Source organism: Eptatretus burgeri, chromosome 19 (assembly GCF_056783735.1).
Source record: "Eptatretus burgeri isolate ZD-2024b chromosome 19, Ebu_testis_v1, whole genome shotgun sequence".
Taxonomy (NCBI): Eukaryota; Metazoa; Chordata; class Myxini; order Myxiniformes; family Myxinidae; genus Eptatretus; species Eptatretus burgeri.
In genome coordinates this window covers 2,925,004-2,947,503 of record NC_140979.1, presented here as the reverse complement: position 1 = coordinate 2,947,503, position 22,500 = coordinate 2,925,004, and the positions used below count along the sequence as shown (strand labels likewise).

Sequence of the window (22,500 nt, the reverse complement as noted above, 5' to 3'; positions counted from 1 at the left end):
TCATGTTGTTAGATTTGATTACAAATGGTGGACAAACAGTAAAAGGAGACAAAGAGGTCACGTGTCGTATGTCGTTCAATTAAATTGAAGTGAAATCGTGACGTAAAACCAATATGGCCGCCGAATTCGGGATGGGAGATGAACTCGTATAACATGGGGTCTCGTGGTGGTTCATGTGTCCTGTAAGGATGAGATAAACACCATTGGGGTCACCGCTCCACATTGGGAATACGGGGATGAGGGAACATGTTCGGGATTGAAACAAAACACTTGGTGTGGTTGTTACAGAGGTCACGTGGTGTGGTTGTTACAGAGATCACGTGGTGTGGTATTTACAGAGATCACGTGGTGTTGTTACAGAGATCACGTGGTGTGGTTGTTACAGAGATCACGTGGTGTGGTATTTACAGGGATCACGTGGTGTGGTTGTTACAGAGATCACGTGGTGTGGTATTTACAGGGATCACGTGGTGTGGTTGTTACAGAGATCACGTGGTGTGGTTGTTGCAGAGATCACGTGGTGTGGTTGTTACAGAGATCACGTGGTGTGGTTGTTACAGAGATCACGTGGTGTGGTTGATACAGAGATCACGTTGTGTGGTTGATACAGAGATCACGTGGTGTGGTTGTTACAGATACCACGTGCTGTGGTTGATACAGAGATCACGTGGTGTGGTTGATACAGATACCACGTGATGTGGTTGATACAGAGATCACGTGGTGTGGTTGATACAGAGATCACGTGGTGTGGTTGTTACAGATACCACGTGATGTGGTTGATACAGAGATCACGTGGTGTGGTTGATACAGATACCACGTGATGTGGTTGATACAGAGATGTGGTTTTCCTCCTCCAGGAGCTGGCTGATCCCGTGATAAGTGAAGTCCCGGATCGTGATCGGACTTTCTCCGAGTATCGACCGCAGTCCTTGTTCCCCGGTGGTGTTGGGGGAGGTTCACCTGCCCTGTGAACATGGGAATGCTGCTGTTTCTGCTGCTCACAGGTAAGTTTTATTTCCTGTTGTAATTTACCGTCCGACAGGTGTCCGACAGGTGTCCGACAGGTGTCCGACAGAGTGGTGCAGCGGAAGCGCGCTCACCTTGGAGCTCTCCAGTCGGTGCTCGATTCCCGATTCACCTGTAAACCGTCCGATTGGTGATTCGTGAGCGGGGTGTTGCATCATCGTGCTTCGGACGCATGTTTAGCCGGCTGTCCAATCTGCTAACGTGAGTCGGTGGACGTAAAAGACCCCACGGTGTCTTTCGCCAAGAGCAGGTGAGCTATCACCGGCTCCCTGAAGAAATAATTTACTCTTGTGACCGGTTCAACGAACACTACTCGGACCAAATTGAAAATGCAGGTGAAACAGGCGCAGGTGAGATATACCACGGAGGTTTGTTTCACCTGCGCGGTCTGAACGCTCGAGGACATGTTTATTTATTTATTCGGTTTTTATTTATTTATTTGGAGGGTCGGGCTGGTGGGGGGGGGAGTGGATAGTCCTGGTCTACGAACTCATTCAAACAACGACTCGTCCTCTGAACATTCAGAGCCTTCAGGAAGGATTCTCACCCCTCGACTGTTGTCACATTTTGTTGTTACGACCTGAACTTAAAATTGATTAAATTTAAATGTCTTTGTCACCGATCTCCACGAAATACCCCATCAAGTCAAAGTGAAAACATGTCTTAGAAATGTCTACAAATTAATTAAAAGTAAAAATCTGAAATGTCTCGAGTCAGTAAGTATTCAACCCCCTTTGTTTCGACGCTCCAAATTGAGCTCAGGTGTAATACAACTTCCTTTGTTCATCCTTGAGATGTCTCCACAACTTGATTGGAGTCCACCTGTGGCCAATTAAATTGATTGGACATGATTTAGAGAGACGCACACCTTTCTGGATGAGGTCCCACAGTTGACGGTGTGGTTGTTAGGGATAGGGTTAGGGTTAGGTTAGGATAGCGTCAAAATCAGCACTCATTAAGGGGTCTACGGGTGGGCCGGGGTTCGAACCCCCCCCCCAAAATGGGTTTATCACCCGTGATGGACCAAAGTTTGTTCACGACGTCAAATAATTCAGGGTCCGAGGAGGTCTGCGGGGGGTTTGAGTGACTTGCTCGTGATCCAGGTGAGCGTTTCGACAGGTGGTCCTCCGTTTAATGAACTTGTAAAAATTTCTCAAAACATGTTTTCTCTTTGTCATTTTGGGGAATTTTGTGCAGATTCGGTGACGAAAAAATAATCTCAATTTAATCCATTTTAAATTCAGGCTGAAACACAACAAAATGGGACAACAGTCGAGGGGTGTGAATCCTTCCTTGTTCATTACAAAGAGACTCGACTGTAGAACTTATTACTCTCCGCTGTATCAAGTATAAAGTTTGTTTGATTTGTGTTTCGAGCGACGGTGTGCTCGTGCAGACAACCTGTGTGCACCTGTTGTGCAGTGACACTCTGTGCTGGGCAGACGACGGACAACAGGAATTGGACAAGAATCAAAAAAGTATCAACGACAACACCAACAACTTTAATCGGCCCCATCGAGAGGATCTCAATCATCCCGGACAACACCACGGGTTCCAATTCGACAGGTGTGGGCTCTCTGCCTGGAATTGCCACCTCGATTCTGAAAAGTGAGGGCCTGCCTGTGACGTCACACAACGATTATTATCAACCCTGATTGTCACCCCACCCGGGAGGAAACCCGTTAACATTCTCAAGAGAGTTGTGTTGATTTGTGTTTTTGTTACCCCGACGTTTATCTCTGTAAATAGGAGGGGTTTTCTAATTGTTTTTTTTTTTAATTTTTATTTCAAGTTCAATTTAAATTCTGTTTTCACCTTTCGCAGTCACCCAGGTTGATTCACACTCGGGTCGCATCAAGATTTGTGAAATTTGAATGTTTCGTATCCTCGGTCTGCGTGGAATGCGTTGCACCGAGGGGGAGGATCATCGCATCTGATCATCGCAGGCTTCCATCGCCATCCATGCCTCATCACGAGGCTGTCTTAAGTTCTATTCGATTCCTGTTTTCCCTTTTGGGACCTTCTGGTGGAGCTAAAGTCTTCACGCCGATCATTTTCGTTAAATCCGAGCAGAACAAGGATCAACCTCATTTGGTAATCGGCTTTCATTCAACGTCGGGGTCATTCAAGGTGTTCATCTTGTTAATTTCAGGGGGGGGGGGGTTTCTGTATTTTGAACTGATTTGAAACTTTCCAGTGAAATCCCTTTTAACCCCTTCGATCCTTGCTGTTCCACATTGTGAAGGTGACATTGTGGTGACAGTTCTTTTTCATCAATACCTTCGGTACACAAAATGTAAATGTCCATCATCATGAAGAGCTGATTTGTGTTTATTCATTTTCTTTTCTTGCAGAACTACTTCTGATTATCGCCCTGATCACCTTTCTCGTCCCCATCCTCAGCATCATCGCAGCTGCTCTTGTCATATGGGCGCTGTTCGTAAGGATTTGTTTGCATCTCATTGGGAACATGGTGTATATTTCTCTGGGAGTGGAAAGGTTTGGACCCGTCGTTGGGAAAGCTTTTCGGTGACGCATTCAAACAAGAACCCCGAACCATGATCATAACTTTTGGCTCTCTTCATGACTCCAACGTCGTTCGGCGCGTCCGTCATCATGGTCAAAAGTTGGCTTTGGGAATGTAGCGCAGGCAGGATGGGCCGAATGACCTTTTTCTTCATCGACGTTTCTCTCCAACATTCAGTGCGGCTCATCCTTTCAGCAATAGCAACGCATCGGTCTCTCGTGATGCTTGAGATAGGTCTCCCATCATTCCCACGAGAAACGACTGAACCGTCAACCGGCGAGGTTTGATGCCCTCATGACTGGGCCCGAGGACTTTTTTTTTTTTTTTTTTTTTTTTTTTTTTTTTGTATACCTTGGTCGAGGCTCGTATGAGAGCTAACACACAACTCACAGCAAGGAGGCATGAGACAAGAGGGGTGGGAGTGGAAGGGACAAAACATTGGGGAACAGACACAGGTGAACTGTGGAAGGGAGAGGGATGGGGATGGGACGGGGAACATGGCGAGGAGAAGATGGACATTACAGGGACTTTCAGGAAGGAAAACAGGAGAATTGAAGGAAGTGGGCATGGGTGGATTATCGGGGGTAGAAAAGATCGAGGATTTGGATGGGGGAAGATAAGAGGTGGTGGTGAACAGCTGTTTTGAAAGCCTGGAGGGAAGAATGGGAAAGAATAGAGTGAGGAAGTTTATTCCAAAGGCGGGAAAAAAGAGGAATGAAAGAGTGAAGATGAGCAGTGATTCGTGATTTTGGTAGTTTTACCAGAAGGGGGTTGTTGGCGGACCTTGAGCGCCCTGTGGAAATGTGGTTGGGACAAATCGCAGAGAGAGCAGGGGGGGCAAGGCTGGAGAGGAGTCGGTAGAAGACAGAAAGACCACCGACCAACCTGCGGTGATTGAGTGAGAGGCCCAAAGACTCAGCTTCATTGCGGGAGATGCCAATGATCTTAAAAGCCCTGGTTTCGACAGCGTGAAGTCGAGAAAGGTGGGAGGCAGGAGCACCAGCCCAGAGGGGAGAGCAGTACTCCATCAGGCTACGGACAAAAGCTTTGTAAGTAGTCAGGAGCTTTACTAAGTAGACTTCTCCTTTGTAAGTTCTCTTCTCCTTTACTAAGTAGACTTCTCCTTTGTAAGTAGACTAAGTAGACTTCTCCTCCTTCTCCTACTTACTTTGTAAGTAGACTTTACTAAGAAAACGATTTCTCTAAAGAAACGCCATGTGCTCCGTGGCCAAAATTATTTGTTTCTTCCCCATGATGTCCTGATACCTGAACTACCTGATGATACCTGAGCTACACTTTGCTGTCAGTGGAGTGGCCTACCTCGTTCTGTGGAAGGGGGCAAGTTGGGAAGGGCGGGGGGAGGGGGGGGTATGAATTGTGCACATTATGATGTAAGCATGACACTTGATGTAAGCAGGACACCTGTCTCAAAAGGTGCGTGGTTTTGGGCTCACGAGGCTGGACTAAGAGGACCATTCCTTCACAGAAAAATGAAGACAATGATGATCCCAATGAAACGATGGTGGAGTTGAATGCGATTGGGAACACTCCTTCACACGAGAATAGAGGATGCGCTCATCATCATCATCGAGTGGTGCACGTGGAGGATGTTCAAATGGCACATGCAGGTATGACGTTTTATATGCTTAACTTTTGCCCAGGTATCGAGTTTGTGGATAGATGGGCAGACAGAATGGGGGACATGGTGGGAGGACAACGAACGGATGATCCATGGCACAAGGAAGGGAAAATGGAGTGGATGGGTCTCACTGGGTTTCGTTTGACTCAGTTGTGGAAATGGCAGACAGCTTGAGGGGAAGATGAGGAACGGACTTGAAATGCTGGAGGGAATAGGTCGAGACAACTGATTCAGGAAGGTAGTTCCACAGGTGAGAGAAGTGGGGCAGAAAGGAGTAGAGGTGGGCATTGGGTTGAGTATTTAGGAGGATAATGAGGAGAGGGTTTTTTTTAAAAAATACAAGATGAAGACTCATGAAAGAGCGAGGTGATGAACTGGAAGATTACGGCTCAGGATGAGGAGATGCAAGATGGTGGTGCACGGCCTGCTCGAAGTCCTGCAGGGGGGAGAAAGAGATGTATCTGCCATCAGAAGGTGGTTTCATAGACAAGAGAAACAAGAAGTAGAGAAGCTGAGGTGGTGCTGTCAGCCTATCACTGACATTGTACAATTGTCGCCTGGATTGTAGAAGTTTAACCAGGAGGGAGAGACAGAGAGAGAGAGAGAGAGAGAGAGAGAGAGAGAGAGAGAGAGACAGAGAGACAGAGATAAAGAGAGAGAGACAGAAAGAGAAAGATAGAGACAGAAAGAGAAAGATAGAGACAGAGAGAAAGGGAGAGAGAGATAAAGAGAGAGATAGAGACAGAGAGAAAGAGAGAGAGAGAGAGAGAGAGAGAGAGAGAGAGAGAGAGAGAGAGAGAGAGAGAGAGAGAGAGAGAGAGAGAGATAGATGTGATGCTGGAGTGCCAGCCCGTAGGGGAGAGTGGTGCTCCATATTGAGAAACGGAGAAAGACCTTGTTGGCTGTGGGTAGTTCTTATTTATTGGAGAAACTTTGTGCCAGAAACCTTATCATCACATCACCTGTCATCCATTAGGGTTTTGCCAACTTGCACTGAGCTGTCTAGCCCTGGTTCAAATCCTGACCCAGCTCTAAACCACCATCCTGGTCTTTCTCACGTAGGACGAGGTATCGATGTTTACCGCCGTCCCTCAGACGGACCATAACCGGAGGGCCCGCCTGATGGCATTGGTCATTGGTGGACGTTAACCATTTGACAGTCTTCCGCGTAGAGTCGGTGAGTTATCACCAGAACACTGAACCAATTACAAATTCAGGAAGTCGTCGGGGATGAAACCACCGTTTGGGAGTCGGGGGTGAAAAGCCTTCCTCATCCACCATGTCACTCGTTCACCTCGATGAGATCACCAAGGTGGAGTCGAAGCTGACATGTACCCATCAAGTTCAAGGTAATTTATAATGTGATGCACGTGCGGTGGATACATCTTGTGCTACATCCAATGTATGGATACATGTATGTTGGATACATCCACCACTCCATGTTGGATTATGAAATACAATTCTTACAAATCTCTCGTTCATTCAATCGTTCTCTTCTCAAACCATGTTTTGCTTTCTCTTTCCTCCCTCGTTTGTCCTCAACATCATCCCGAACCAATTTGTCCTCCTCGCCACTCTCATCCCATTGATCCCCATCAGATCACATTCCTCTCCTGCAGCCAATGTCGGAGAGCATGAACTAGATCTCGGACAACTTGATCATAACGGCAAAATCATCCAGGTTTGGACATTCCATTTTTCTTGACTCGTTCTTTTCCTCCTCAAACAAACAGCACTCGATGGCCGATTACTGCAAAATACACAGTGTACGGAATGGCCGAAGGACCATTCCTCTTGGCCTCGCCTGGAAGGCCCACGAAAATAAATTGCACAAACGTCCCACGTGGCCTTCAACATCCCACACACGTGACTTCGATTAAACTTGACCACAACCTTCATCACCCGTGATGTACCAAAGTTTGTTCAGGAAATCAAAAAATTGAGGGTCGAAGGAGGTCTGCGGGGGGGTTTGAGTGACTGTTGCTCCTGATCCAGGTGAGGTTTTGTCTTTGTCATTCTGGGGTATTTTGTGTCGATTGGTGACAATTTTTATTTTTTTTAATTCAGGCTGTGACACAACAAAATGTGACAAAAGTCGAGGGGTGTGAATCCTTTGTGAAGGCACTGTAATTAGCCCTTCCATTGTCGTGCCAAACCTGCCACGTCCAGGCCTCGCAGACACTGGACAAGAACAAAAATGATCGATTCCGAAGGATAAAACACCAAACAAATCGGTCAAAAGGGATGGCGGTTTCAGAAACAAACATTAGGATAGGTTGGACGTGTCTTTCTAAAATAATAAATGTCAGTGTGTCAGTGTGTCTCCTCCATAACTCCAAAACCATGAAACTGAGCAGCCTGAAACTTTGCATGCGTACTAAGGGACCTCCAAGGGAGTGATTGAGTGAAAACTGGGTGTTTGGGTTAATTTAAACACCTCCACCATGCTCTCCCTTGCTTGGATCTTAATTCGCCATGTTTTTTGGCCTGCTCAACAATGCCTTGACTTGGAACAGGCCACAACGGTTTCTCAATGATTAAAAAATAATATTCTTATCTTCACTCATCTTCTCGAATGCCTGGTCATCATGCCTACGAATTGCTGGACACGTTGCAATGCTTATAAACGCCCGGAGACGCCAGAGTTCGTGACTTTATTTCATTTCCGCACATGTCATAACCTCAAGAATCTCTTAAACTAAGCCAAATTTCAAAATTTAAACCTCTTGATTGACCTCGGCAGCAGTCCTGACGAATAAAAATGTTCATTTGTCCAATTCAGACTTTTGTTTGACATCCCGGGCGTCTCCGGGTGCACGGTGTTTAAGATGACCGATCGGCGATCGCAAGTCACTGACCGAGACTGCCGTTCTTTATCAACCGTTTCAATGGAGTTTTTGTTTGAGTGCTTAAGCCACTTTGGTGAGTGCTCTACAAGCTGCTTGGTTCTTCGAAGGGACGTCAGAACGAACGGGGTGCAAAGGGGGAGGGGGGATTGAGGACAGGGTGGTGGGGGGAGGGGTTACAGCACTCGATGCATGGGTAAATTTGTCTTCCTTCTCCTTCTCGCCCAAAATGGAGGGGCCTGTCAAAGGGGGGGGGATAATAACCAGAGAGAGCCGGGATATCGTTTGAGGGAAATATAGCAATTTTTGGCAAGCAGGATGATAAATTGGTCCGTCACCGAAGCGACAAATGACTAATTGGTGCTTGTTTTCCATATGAAAGTGAATGAGAAGACTGTTTGTTTGTGACGCCACTCCTCTGAGTCCCCAAGGTTCACTTATTTATTTATTTTAAACCACGATACATCTCACTAGGGGGTTTAAACAGTCATTTTCTCACAATTCATGACTTATAAACACACGAGCCACCAGATGTCACAGGGAAGAGGTGCGAGGAGGATCGGGGAGGGGTTTGGATGATGGAGGGGATGGGGTGTGAGGAGGTACCCGGCGTTGCCGAGCAATGTCAGGTACCTTTGCTCGTCCATAACATGAAAGCGACGCACGTCTAGTAACATTTAATGACTTCACACTTATTCTAAAACGTTCACTTGAAGAAATAACTAAACTATATTAATCTCCGTCACTGAAGCAGGTCATGTTTTCACCCGTGTCTCTTTGTCACACAACCATTGATGTTTGTCACACAAATTGTGACGTTTTCGTGTTTGTGGAATTATTTTAATAATTGTAATCATTATGACGTCACTACCCCCTCCCCAATTCTGTTTTCTTATCAGAATGCTCATCATCGTTGAGCCGGACGACATCACAGCAGGAGAGTGAAACGAACCAAGCTTGCATGTCTCGTCTGTTCAACCACAAAAACCGACCAACAACTCTGATCCGAGACTTGGTCACAACACTTGGAAACACTGGGATATTCTTTGGCCTTCCTGGGATATTACACGGAAAGCCTTAAGTGTTGACGTTTTGAAAATTAATGTGAAATGTTCGAATTGTTTACCTTCTTCGTTATACACCTTTGGGCCTTCGGAAGACCTTTTCTTCTTTGTCTTTCATCGATACTGTGGACAGTTTTTAGTGGTTGTTCTGCAGTTCGATTGTTAACTGTTTCATTGGGTTTTTTTGTTGTTGGTGTTTTTGCGATGATCTTGAGGTGGAGGATGTACAAGACCTTTTTAGACACAAGATGTACAAACTGTCGTCCTGGAAACCCTCCACAGAGCACTTTTCGATCATCGACATTTGCGATGTGAATTCTCACCCCTACCTGTCTTATCACCTGTTACCTGTTTTCATGAAATGCTTTGCCTTTGCCCAACTTTGTGAAATAGAGTTTTTTTTTCTCCAAAAGAAAGCCTGTGTGGTGTGTTTCGTAATTCAGTTCTCAAGATTTATTGGATCGTGGAACAACAGGGGGGATTGAGAAGTCCAACGATCGAGAATCTGGGCCAAGGGATCATCTTTAGTGGGAAGGGAGTATTTAGATATACACTATACAGGTTGATAGACTCGTGGATCGAAGAGCAGAGCGACAGGGAGAAATGGATGACGGACAAAATGGTGTCAAAGGAGAGCAATGGGACAACAACCGATGGATCGTCCACAGCACCCGAGGGTGGGTCGGAAGGGAACTCAAGGAGAATGGTGAGAACAGGGTATCGATGTGTGTACTGATGCTCGGTAGTGGGAATGAGAGAGACCATGAGGTGGTGGTCTTCTGCAGTAGACGTGAGTACCTGGAGGGAAGAGCTCGGGTCCAACAGACTCAGGAAGACAGTTCCATGGGGTAAGAACGTCATCCATCTCCTCTTGCTTTGAAGAACGAGAAAGAAAGGGGGGAGAGAGAATTGGGGTTTGGGGGTGACAGAGAGGGGATTTTTAGTCCCTTTCGACACTTTACACCCTTAAGACTCCAACTACTATTGGAATGTACCCTTTGTACCTTTAGACCCATTAGACTGCTGGACCATTGAAGACCCTTCAGACATTTACATCCTTTTCATCCCTTTTTAGACCTTAACTACTTTTGGAACATACTCATAGACCTGTAGACCCCTTATGACCCTTTAAACCCATGTAGACCCTTTACACTTCTTGGATTCTTTAAACCCTAACTACTAATGGGACATACCCTTTCAATACCATCAACCTTTAGACCCCTAAAGAGCCTTTAAAACCTGCGACCTTTGAATACCCTTTCGACAGGAACTACTTTTGGAACGTACCATTTGAAACTTGAAACCCCAAAGACCTTTTGACCCCTTCTGACCCTTTAAACCCCCTTTTTACCCTTTTGACCTTTATAGTCTTTTTAAAGACCCTTTTATGACTCTTTTGAGACTTTACACCCTTTAGACTTCTTAGATAGGGTCCAAAAGGGTCTTTGGGTCCTTTCACTGAACAAAATCTCATGGAACATTTTTGCTTGATTAAGGACCCGCTCGAATTAACATATTCATATCTACTATGTTAAACCTCGTGTTGGATTAACGGTTAAGGTCGCTGGGTTAATATCTTTAGGTCCTTGAGTTTGAGCCTCTGTTGCGCTGTTGAATAACAACAGGTGGGTTGGCTCTTCCTGGTGGGTTCTCTTCTTCAACAAGTGGGTTCATCCTTCCGAGGTGGGCAAAATGAGACCCAGCTTGCTGGTTTCCTGTGTCGGAGTGGCGACCCGTCCAGGATTGTACCCACGAGCCAAGGAGACTGCTTAGGCCGCACAGATGCTCTGCACAGATATGGTCCCTATTGATGGATGGATTGGCTCTACACTCCTCACCGCAGCTCCATGGTAACGATAACAAATACGAACATCTTCCTCTTCTTTTAACACAAATCGGGACTTGGTGAACGGCACATCCACAACGGATGGGGAAAGGTGTTCACCTGAAATCAAGGTGCACGGTTTCAGGTCGTCGCGTTCACCTGGAAGAGCGATGGAGGTGCTGCGGCGCCTCGTTTGCGTCGGGACAGGGAAACCGTACTCCGACCGTGCCTCCGTCGATTGGACGAGCACGTATGACAAACAATGCCAACGTCACAATTGGAAAACAAATAATTATTTCAAACCAACACCTTTCATTTCTCTCTTTATTTATTTTATTTATTTTAACACCCACGGGTCCGAACAAGTGAAGGTTGTTTGTAACAGCAGTGGATCAGCAGTTCATTAACCAACTCTGAAAACTTGGACACTTTGCTATGAATTCCAATTTTAAGGCCTTCTTGGCATCAGGAAGAAAAAAAAAAGGATGAAGAAGACAGAAGAGGAATAAGAAAGGCTCAAATAATTTTTTTTAATCTTAAACATGACGTCAAAACAGGTGTTGGTGAAAGAAGTTCAAACTGTTAACAGAGTCATGTGATCAGCAATGGAGACACTTTCTTGGCTTCACAGTTAACTGAACTCCAAACTGGCATAAAAAAGGTGGGCACTTTTTAAGTGAAGAATCACTTAAAAAAAAATATTGAGTCGCCGGATTCGGATCTTCACCAAAATCGAACCAATCCTCCCTCATCACACACACGACCCGTCCACCGATTTCGTTTGAATCCGCCCAAGTGGGGGACGGGGGGTAAAGCGGTGCGCATGCGCACGAGCCTCTTGCGGATTGATATGCAGCGTGGAATAAAGTAGTTCCTAGTCCGCCATTTCACGTGCCTAGTTCCAATCGTTGAAGCTCGGGGTCTATTTTTTGGACCGAATGCATGTGGAGCTCGCCTAACCTTGTGAAACACCTGGCTTACTGTTTAGTCTTTAAGCTCGACCTTGCTTTAGTGCCTCTCAGAGTTTAGGATTAAATGGAGCTCGACGAAAATATCAAGACACGCACGGAACTACTTTATTCCACGCTGCATATCAACGCGCAAGGCTGTAAATACACCACAGCTCTGATGTGCCCGAGCACACAGCCACAATTAACGGCACACGGCGGCCTACTACTCTTTTGGAGACACGGCCTCCTGGAAAGACGGGGTGCTCCGTGATGCAGCGCCACCTCGCTCACTGATGAGCCGAGTGATTATTTTTTTTGTTGTTGTCGTTGTTGTTGACGTTCGAAATTAGACCAAAAGGTGAAACAGTAAGACGAACCGATGGGGTTACGTTGCTATGAAGCATTCTAAATGTTGAGAAAAAATAAACGCCGCGTTTGAGCATGTTTTCGACGTCATATTTACGGCACACTCCAAATATGGCAAACAAGAAGAAGAAGAACAGCGAGTCCGTCCTTCACGTTAAGCCACGCCCCAAACCCCTCGTCACTCACTCTAAGCTCCGCCCCTTTAGGATGCCGTCCGGTCTCGGGAGGGAAAGGACCCGCCACAAATCGATGTATCACACACGGAATCGCTCGTAATCCTGTGACGTGTGAAGTAAATATCGCAAAATGTCTCCCAAAAAGAGCGTTTCTGAGAGAACACGATGGGAAAACGAGAGTGAACGCGGTTTTTAACAGGCGTTTCTTATCCAATTCGACTCGCAAACGGACATTCTGTAAAACCTTCAGGAAAAAAAAAAGCGCGAATCGCCTCAGACTCCATGGACGCGCGAATATCCGTGAAGAAGAATCCCCTGGCTGCTGCTTTTTTCCGATGATCTTTTCACAAACTCTCGAATATTTTAAGCAGGACGTCCTGTGGCACAGCATCGCAGTCGCAAAATGAAAAATGTTTTCGCTCGGCAATTCAAAAAGCGGGGAGTGTAAGTAAATATATTGTGATTATACACCGCCCAAACTGTCGAACGTGAGGACGTCATCATTACGTCATTGTATTCGTTTTTTAATGATTCGTTGATTCTTGTGGGCGTGGACCGGATGTGGTGAAATTATCACATTAATTAATTCTTATTTGCGAGTCGGGACAACCATTCATCGATGGAGCCATTTAATTAATTATATATTCACGTGATTACGTCATCATTTCCACGGTTCGAATCCCCGACAGACCCCTCCTCGCGACATGAATTCCCCCACTTTCTATTGTCCGATGATAATACAGAGAATTCAGTGCACGTCATTGGTCGTTTGGACCAGTTGTGACTGCACTGCACCCTCAGTGCCATCGATCCTCATCCATCGTCCTCGCCAAGCCGAGCGAACAATGTGTCGTTAGGTTAGTTTTGTAACACAAGATTCCTCCTTTCTTCGACCCTCAATTGACCACCATTTTACATGCAGCCTGCACTTGCCGGTTGCATCGTTGCTGGGAGCGCGGGATGTGCCGCTGATGCAGTGCCCCCCTATTTCCAGCAAACTATTTAAATCTTTGCTCTGCTATTAGTAGCCGCGCTCTCATCCCATTCGGAGCCACGTTGAGTCGCTCGTTACGTGACGCTTTATCAAGTTTGGTCGAGATTAAGCGTCTCGGCACATCGTCGCCAAAACTTGCGCCTTCTCGGCGTTGCGAGATCGCAGTTCCCCCAAGAGACATTAAAAAATAAATAAATAAATGTTTCAAGGGAGAAGAGGGACGACACAAACAATAGGGAGGGAAGACAATCGCTTTCAATACAATATCAACGCATAACCCTTTATCACGATTAAATTACCTCACCCTTGTGCGAATACATCCACTAAAGAAATAACTATTTCTAAACGACACAATCTTTACCCCTAAAAGCCATTCCCACAACCAAATATCGATATATTTAAATAAAGAAGAAATACGCGTCCAATCAAACTGCAACTCGATCTACTCTGCTAATTAAAAAATCAAGAGCAGACGAGGCGTCACTCGAGCGACGTTTCACGCGCTTCACGGCGGCCCTTCTCAGGCCTACACACCCCGCGTCTCGGCACGCATCCGCTTTCATTCCAGGAGTGAACCCTCGTTTCTGGTCATGTGCCGGTTTGCACGGTCAACGGAGGAATGCTTTCATGTCACCAAACCTGAATCACATGGACCTCGAATTGCGTCGTTGATGCTCCGCTCCGCTCTGGTGGTGGACCACCCTCTCGGCTGTTGACGTGCCGCGCCATCAGTATCAATGTGTCATTTGTTGGACGTCGTGTCGACAACACGGCTCCCATCAAAGTCAAATTTCGTCTGGATTGCAGACAATGACGTGCCATGGCTGACTGTGTGACCTTTTCAAGGCTAACTGCTCCATCATGTTCCTCTAACCTTTTGTTTGAAATTCCTTCCAGTTTCACTGATGAAGGATTGGTTAGTCTCTGCATGATGAATGGTAAACTACGACTGATTTGTCAAAGGTTGATATGGGGTCCTTTAGTTTTAAAATGACAATAACAGATGGTGTGGAGAGACTTGCAGGCCACACCAATCCATGTACTGCTTACAACATTGCCAATCCTTTTGGAAGGGCCCAGGTAATATGGCAGTACATGGTGGCCAAGCACGTCTGGCTCCTTCCGAGCTGTTCATTTTGGTCCTTTCAGGGTAAGTAAGACAATATACTTTTGCTGTTTGTATTTTTGAACAGGACTACTCGAACTGATCTAATTTCTTCAATTGCATCAGATTTTGAATATGACGCAGTCCGTGCCCCTGCTGGCAAGGTCAATGTTACACTGCGTTTGTGAGTGATTGGGTTGCAGGAGTTAAAATCCAGGAATCTGATGGTTGTCAGACCACACTAGTTCTGTGACTTGCTGCAGGTATCATGTACACCTGTACTAACCTGTTTCATGGTCGGGTTGTCGGTGACTAAACCGTCTCCCCCACTAGGTTTGCTAGTGAGGAGGGTGTATGAATATGGACACCAAGCAGGATGAAGAACAAAACCTGTCAAAGGGTGGAGGAGCTCCTTGTGAGCCAACCGTCATCCATATCGAGTGCCCAACTTTGTCTGTGGACGTCCTCCCGCAATTGGGTTATTGTTAATGAGGAGGTTGGTGGCAGGATTTGCGCTCCGGCCACCGAAAAACACTTCATTCCGCAAAACCCACAGACGTTAAGAAAACTGAAAACCCACTCCGTGGGAGTAACTCCTGTGCTGATGCCCTTCGCAGGGCAGCTCACCGGATGACGGGATTGGGGCAAAGCCTTCGGGACGCCCATTCCTTGATTGCAGGAGGAAAACCACGGGGTAAACTTCCCTGGTCAGATTGCGGTGGTGTGTGGTTGAGTGGTGCTGAGGTGTCATCCACCAGATGGTGGTCTCCTTGGGTTAACCTGAGGCGGTCCCTTCGGGTGGGTGCCTTGAATGTCCTATCCCAAAGAGAGGATGATCAGCTGTCTCTGTTATCTTCTGAGCTCAAGTGTTTGAACATCAGTGTTGCAGCTCTCGCTGAGGTTCGGAGACCGGATTGCGGTGAGATAATGGTGGGTGGTTACACCTACTATTGGTCTGGTCGCTCTGATGGTTACCATTCCCAAGGAGTTGCTGGAGCTGTGTCCAATAAGTTGACCCCAATGATAATTGAGGTAACACTGGTCAACGAGCGTATTATGAGACTAATGATTCTTCACCACTAAGGTGTCATTTCCCTGTCTCTGTTTATGCTCCGATTGAGGCGAGTGATCTCACCGTGAAGGATGCATTCTACGCCACGCTCGAGTCTGTGGTTGATCAGTGCCCCAGACGAGATACACTTCTAGTCTTGGGGGATTTCAATGCATCCACTGGAACTGATAGGGATGGTTATGAGACATGTGTTGGTCCCCATGGGTCTGGAACTGTGAACCTGAATAGCACTAAGTTCCTTGACTTTGCAAGAAGTCATGGACTTAGGGTGGCTGGTTCATGGTTTCAGCGCCCACAAGCTCATCGCTGGACTTGGTATTCCAACGCTGGCGGTGTGGCAAAGGAGATTGACCATGTCCTCGTTGATGGTCGCTGGAGGATGATCCAGAACTGCAGGGTCTACCGGAGTGCTCAGTTCCTCAATACTGACCACCGGCTTGTTGCAGAAACTCTGAAGTTGCACCTTAAATCCAGGAGAATGGTACCATCCCAGCCGAGGCTGGATGTTGGCAAACTCAAGGATGAGAGAGTAGCTGAGGAGTTTGTGAACAGGCTGAGTGGACACTTGGGGGGTCTGGGTGCTTTGGGGGATCCTGAAGAGTTGTGGAGTGTCTTCAAGACCACCGTCCTTGATGTTACCGGTGGATGTCTTGGAACTCACCGCAGGGCAAAGAAGAATTTTGTCTCTCAAGGGACACTGGATACCATTGACCAGAGTCGTAGGGCCAGGCTGAATGGCAGAGCTGAGCTGTTCAGGGAGCTGAGGCGTAAAACTGTACGTGCACTGAAGGTGGACAAGGCCAATGTGTGAGGAATCTGTGAGGGGGTCAAGCATCACTTGTAGTCAAGTGTTTCTCGTCCTGCTAACAGGGAAATTCACGCATTGCGTTCATCCAAGCCCATCCCTCGGTGTACTACAGTTAGAGCAGAGGGTGGTAGGCTCTTTACAGAGGAGTCTGAAGTGAAGGCCCGCTGGGCCGGTTACTTTGAGCGGTTGTACCAGGCTGATCCACCAGCTGTCGAGTTGGAAGTCAGGGGTGTTACAATCCCTATTGCTGATCCTCCAATCAACTGTGGTCCACCTTCGTTTGTGGAAACACGGGCTGCGGTGAACCGGTTGAAACGGGGTAAAGCTCCAGGGATCTGCGGCATCCATGCTGAACTTCTCAAGGCTGGTGGAAATGCTGCACTCTCTGCTGGCTGGATATTCACGTTTCCGCTGGCTGTGAGGCAAAGGTCAATCGATGTCTGGGTTGGTCTGTGGCGTCATGGATTCACTGGATCATGGGGTGTGGCGCTGCCAATACCTGTGCAGGAAGATGAAAGTCCGAGTCTTCAGTCTTCAGGTCTTAAATGTCCAGCATGCTCCCATACCTGATCTGACCCAGTGTGTGAATCTCTTGGTCATCCTGCCAGACAACTTTCAGGGAAGAACAGTACTTTTATTAAGACAATGTTGATGTTTGTGTTACAACTGGGAGACATATTAATTTTGTGCTCGATTTTTGTTTATTCATTAATTTGTTGTTATGCCAACGGTGGTTCCTGGTAAACATGTCAAGAAATCAGGTCAAAAGAAAGAAAAAATGAGGGTGATTAGACAACGAACATAAAATGTGTTTGTGATTTCAAGTCCACTTAATTTATTTATTTGTTTGCAGCCTGTAACTGCTTTGCTGCATCATTTTCTGGGGGTTCAGCTGCGTCGCTGATGCAATTCCCTCTGTTACCAGCACAATAGTACTAATTTTTTCGACCTCAGAAGGATGACAGGTGGAGTTAACCCACCTGATGTGATTTAACAACACGACAGGGGCTGAAACGCAAGTTCCTCGGATCTTGAGCCAGCCACCTGAACCGTGAAGCCAACACCAGTTGGAGCCTCTGTCGCACCGTTCGATGGAGTCATCGAAGATGGGACATCCTCACTCATTGCAGGCAGCAAGGGATGTTTTAGGGAAGACCTGGAAGGCTGCATCTCCAACAACGGTGTCGTCACTGGATGAAGCACACACATCAACAACACAGCACACGTGTCGATCTTCACCCATGGTCGATATCAGTAACTTTTAGAGGTCATCGAGGAAGATCGACATGGGTGAATATAAACTCTGTAAGTTTTAAAAGGTGTAAACCGTTTAAGCTTGTGGATTATGAAGTTTATATTCACCCACAAGAAATAAGGCTGTGTGGGGTTAAGAGGTGGAGTTTCCCCATTTCACCATGTAGCCAAGACCTCATTTAACCGGAATATTTTGGTTTCATGTAATTGAGTTTACTAAATTAAATAATGTACATCTCTCAGTTACCTGGACGTTTGTACTGGTATGCAGTGACATCACAATGTGCAGGTTACAATGGACAAAACAACTGGGTATCTGCCAAAGCGTCGAGGACAGCCAACTGACAGGTGAGAAGGTTGTGCAAGGCCTACCCAGTAATCTTTATCCCTTTTGTAGATGATGCAGACAGTCAGGAGGAACAACAAAACCAATATCGCAATCATCATGAGGAACCAGATCTGCTCCATCAAGGAGGTCACCCATGTGGGCTTGTCTGCGGTTAAATACAGAGGGTCAGACAACAACATGGCTTTGCACAATCAGACATTGCAGTGTTCATGGAGGACTCACTCTACTTGTGACTTGCTCTTCCGCTTTCATCATCTTAAAAGGTTCATCTACGTATCGATGATGTGGAGTAACTTGACACTTGATGATCACGAGAGGCCTCATTTTGTCAAACCATCTTTAAAAGATGTTCCGAATCTATCAAGTGAACAATCATTGAGACAATTCGACCCAAAAGACCCTGAAGACCTAAAAGACCCCAACAACCATGGAGACCTTTAAATACCCAAAACACCCCGAAGACCCAAAAATGCCCCAAAGACTTGGATGACTCAAAAGAACGAAAATACACCGAAGACACAAAATACCCAAAGGACCCAGATGACCCAAAAGACCCACAGGACATAAAAAGGGGGACCCCGAACACTCAAAAGATTCAGAGGACCCAAAAGACGCAGAGCATCCAAAAGACACCGAGGACACAAAAGACCCAGAGGACACAAAATACCTGGAGGACCCAAAAGACACAATGGGACTATCACAGACCCAAGGAAATTCTGCATCATGTAAAATGTGACTTAAGGTCCCTAACCCCCCCCCCCCGCCCTCACTCCGACACCCACACACAATCCCATGTCCTTAACCCCCTCCCAACTCTGACTTCTCTCTGCCCTCCCCCACCACCACACGCAAACTGTGCACCCTCTCCCCTTTTTCAAATCCTCAAACCCCCTCTCAACCCAATGTCCTCAACTCCCCCTCCACCTCCTCGAAAGCGTCAAACCCCTCAATCCCAGCTCTGTCCCCTCTCTGCCCTCCCTCCCCGAAGCCAACTTTGTCATCCCCTACCCCTTTCTTCTTCAAGTCATCAACTGCCCTAAACCCCAAGTCCTCAATCCCCCTTCCAACCCCAAGTCCTCAATCCCCCCCACCACTCCCTTCCCAACGTCTCAATCTCACTCTTACAACTCCATGCACCCTCACCCACAACTCTCTGTCCTCCCTCCCTATTTCTTCCTGTTTTTAACAACATTACACAAATATACACAAGGAACTTTGGCACATGAGAAGGTCATTCGGCCTATCATGCCTGCGTTGTACTATCTATTCACACCCTCCATAACCGCGCTCTTCCCACTTCCATGAAGTTCGATGTTGAGGAGTAAAAAAGTCAATTTGGGTGAATAAATGAGTTAGCTTTTGTTGTGTGATATGGGAATAATAAAAACAAACAAATAATAAAACCATCACTCGAAAGCATCTGAAAATGCAAAGCTCGTCCGCATCTGCTTTGTATTCGTACTTCTTCTTCGTCCGTGTACTAAACATGACAAAAACTGGTCAAAAAAAGAAAAATACAATTACAGACGACCTTGACCTTTTGACCTAAAAAGCAATCGGCTTCAGTGATCCAATATGCAAACCTTTCTCAAATTTAAAGTCAATCAGATGGAAATTGAGGATTTTGTGACCTTGACCTTGTGACCTCAAAACAACCAGCATCCTGCTTTTGATTGATGAACCAACTCAGTGCCCCGATATGCAAATCCTGTTGAAATTTCAGGTCAATCGGAAGAAAATTGACGATTTCATGCAACCTTGACCTTTTGTCCTAAAAAAAAACAAAACAAAAAAAAACAATCTACATCAAGCTTTTGATTGGTGGACCAACTCAGTGACCCGATATGCAAATTCTAAAAAAAATTCAGGTCAATCGGATGAAAATTGAGGATTTCATGCGACGTTGTCCTTTGACCTTTTGACCGAATTATTAATTTGTCTTGTCCACCTTCTCATCATCAAGCTTTGGTGAAAATTTAATGGCTGACGATGGGACCACACGAAAGAAGAAGTTGAAAATTTGATGACAAAAGCAAAAAATGGGGGGGGGGGGGAAGTCACGGCCCGGACCGACACACTCACGCACACACACGCGATTATAAAACCCCGTCTCCCACTCATTATCATCATGAAGATTAAACTCACCACGTGCCGGTATCTCTGTAGTTTATCACGTGCTGCTTGAAACTTAAAAATATTTTTTAAATGAAGGAAAAACAAATCTCCATATCCCCGAGTGGGTCCATTTTGGCAATTTAAATATCTATCAGGATTTATTATATTAATCTGCATGTTAAATTGGAAATTTTTTTTGGGAAGGAAGCCATTGTTGGGAACGGCTCTGGTTATGTCTGCTGAATTTGCAGAATAATGTTTGCATTTGCTGTAGAGTTCTTTCTTTTAACAATAGTGTGGCTTGGAGAGATACTTTTCGTGTAATCACGGTCTGTTGTCTTATCAAAGAGAAAAGGGGAGGGCGTATCATGCGAAATTTCACAAAAGGTTCTCTGACAAGGCGGAGAGCTTGCTGTGAAACCTCGACTCAGATTCTGCAACCGGTCCAGACGGCATCAGCCCACGTGTCCTCAAAGCCTGCTCCTCTGCTGTTGCTCACCCTCTCTCTGTTCTATTCACCCTCTCATTTGCCCAAGTTCATCTGCCATTTGCTTGGAAATCAGCAAACATTCCTGCCCTGCATAAAAAAACGGTGCAAAAACAGATCCCTGCAACTACAGACCAATCAGCCTTCTCCCAATCATCAGCAAGGTCATGGAATCCATCATCGCTTCAGACATTAAATCCTTCCTCTTCTCCAATGGTCTGATTTCCGATCATCAATTTGGTTTCAGACCAGGTCACTCCACCCTGGATAGGCTGCTTCTGCTCTCGCAACGATGGATGGAGGTCCTCAATGCCAGACATGAGATGAGAGCCATATCCCGAGACATATCGCGTGCTTTTGACACGGTCTGGCACCCGGACATCTCCACTCATGGCTCACAGACTTCCTCTTCTGTCGCAGTCAACGTGTGGCCCTAAATGGAGTTCTTTCATCCCTTCTTCCTGTCCTGGCTGGAGTTCCTCAAGGTAGCGTTCTAGGCCCTGTTCTTTCTGATTTTCATCAATGATCTCTCCGACTCTCTGGAAAATCCTCTTTATCTCTTTGCTGATGACTCCACCCTCTATCGTACCATCTGTCATCCCTCAGACCGGCAAGCAGCAGATTATTCGCTCACTGCAGATCTGGGTAAAATCACAAACTGGCCCAACACGTGGAACATGTCTTAAAATCCTGAAAAATCTCACGGTCTCTCCGAAAGGACCGTTTGGAACCCCCCCCCCCCATCTACTTTCTCAACAATTCTCTGGAAGTCCTTTCTTTCAAGCTTCTGGGTCTCACTATCTGCCATGATCTTTCCTGGGAAAGCCACATTTACAACCTGGCCTCCAAAGCCAGTCGCCGACTGGGAATCCTCCGTCGTGCAAAGTCCTTCCTCGGCCCACCTGAGCTCCTGACCACTTACAAAGCTTTCATCCGCAACCTGATGGAGTGCTGCTCTCCCCTCTCGGCTAGTGCTCCCACCTCTCACCTTTCTCGGCTTCACGCTGTGGAAACCAAGACATTAATAATCATTGGCATCTCCCGCGGTGAGGCTGAGTCTTTGGGCATCTCACTCTCTCACCGCAGGCTGGGCGGTGGTCTTTCTGTCTTCTACCGTCTCCTCTCCGGTCTCGTCCCCTCCTGCTCTCTCTGCGATTTGTCCCCACCATATTTCCGCAGGGCGCTCAAAGTCCGCCAACAACCCCCTTCTGGTAAAACTCCCAAAATCACGAATCACTGCTCACCTTCACTCTTTCATTCCTCGTTTTCCAGCTTTTGGAATAAACTCCCTCACTCTGTTGAATCCCATTCTTTCCTCCAGGTCTTCAAAACAGCTGTTCACCACCACCTCTTATCTTCTCGCATCCAAATCCTCGATCTTTTCTTCCCCCATTAATCCACACCAAACCCACCTCCTTCAAATTCCCTGCTTTCCTTCCTGAAAGTCCCTGAAGTGTCCATCTTGTTTACTCCGTGTTCCCCGCCCTATCCCTCTCCCTTCCACAGATCTCCTCATGTCTCTGTTACCCACTGTTTTGTCCTTCCCTCTCCTGCCCCTATTGTCTCCTGCCCCCCTTGCTGTACGTTGTGTGTTAGCTCTCATACGAGCCTCGACAAGGTATGCAAAAATAAACAAAAAATAAAAAAGGTTGAGGAAGGTGGAGAAGAGGGAAGGTTGGTGGATTCTGATTTTATAGCCGGGTCACAAACCTTCATTTGGATTGAACTGTGTTGTTAAGCAATCCTCCAGTTGTGTTGAGCTGCTGCGTAATGTTTGAAGACCCTTCAGTTGTGTAGAATTGCTTCGTAATGTTCGGAGACCCTCTCGTTGTGTTGAACTGCTGTGTGGTGCTGGAAGACACTCCATTTGTGTGGAACTGCTGTGTGGTGCTGAGAG

At 46.5% G+C, this 22,500-nt stretch overlaps 2 protein-coding genes across 10 annotated transcripts in view; one reads left to right on the top strand and one right to left on the bottom strand.

The window, feature by feature from the left end:
* Positions 1–9,518, top strand: part of LOC147008438 (uncharacterized) — a 9,690-nt gene extending 172 nt beyond the window's left edge. Inside the window, exons 2-7 of one of the 5 annotated variants that reach the window (XM_085865054.1) lie at positions 858–1,004; positions 2,449–2,634; positions 3,381–3,466; positions 5,040–5,181; positions 6,792–6,873; positions 8,938–9,518. In XM_085865054.1, the coding sequence (XP_085721180.1) occupies positions 974–1,004; positions 2,449–2,634; positions 3,381–3,466; positions 5,040–5,181; positions 6,792–6,835 (489 nt within the window). In that variant the 5' untranslated portion in view covers positions 858–973 and the 3' untranslated portion in view covers positions 6,836–6,873; positions 8,938–9,518. The other 4 variants (XM_085865053.1, XR_015053419.1, XM_085865051.1 and 1 more) reach the window with 4 other exon arrangements.
* Positions 9,519–17,080: 7,562 nt separating this feature from the next.
* The window catches only part of LOC147008437 (uncharacterized), a 34,282-nt gene continuing 28,862 nt past the window's right edge, over positions 17,081–22,500 (bottom strand). For 3 of the 5 annotated variants that reach the window (XM_085864929.1, XM_085864933.1, XM_085864932.1), the window contains 2 exons: positions 22,314–22,500; positions 17,081–18,146 (listed from right to left, as the gene is read on the bottom strand). The exon at positions 22,314–22,500 is cut by the window's right edge and continues 1,220 nt beyond it. The gene's annotated coding sequence lies outside the window, so the exon portion shown is untranslated. The remainder of the gene's footprint in view (positions 18,147–22,313) is intronic. The other 2 variants (XM_085864930.1, XM_085864931.1) reach the window with 2 other exon arrangements.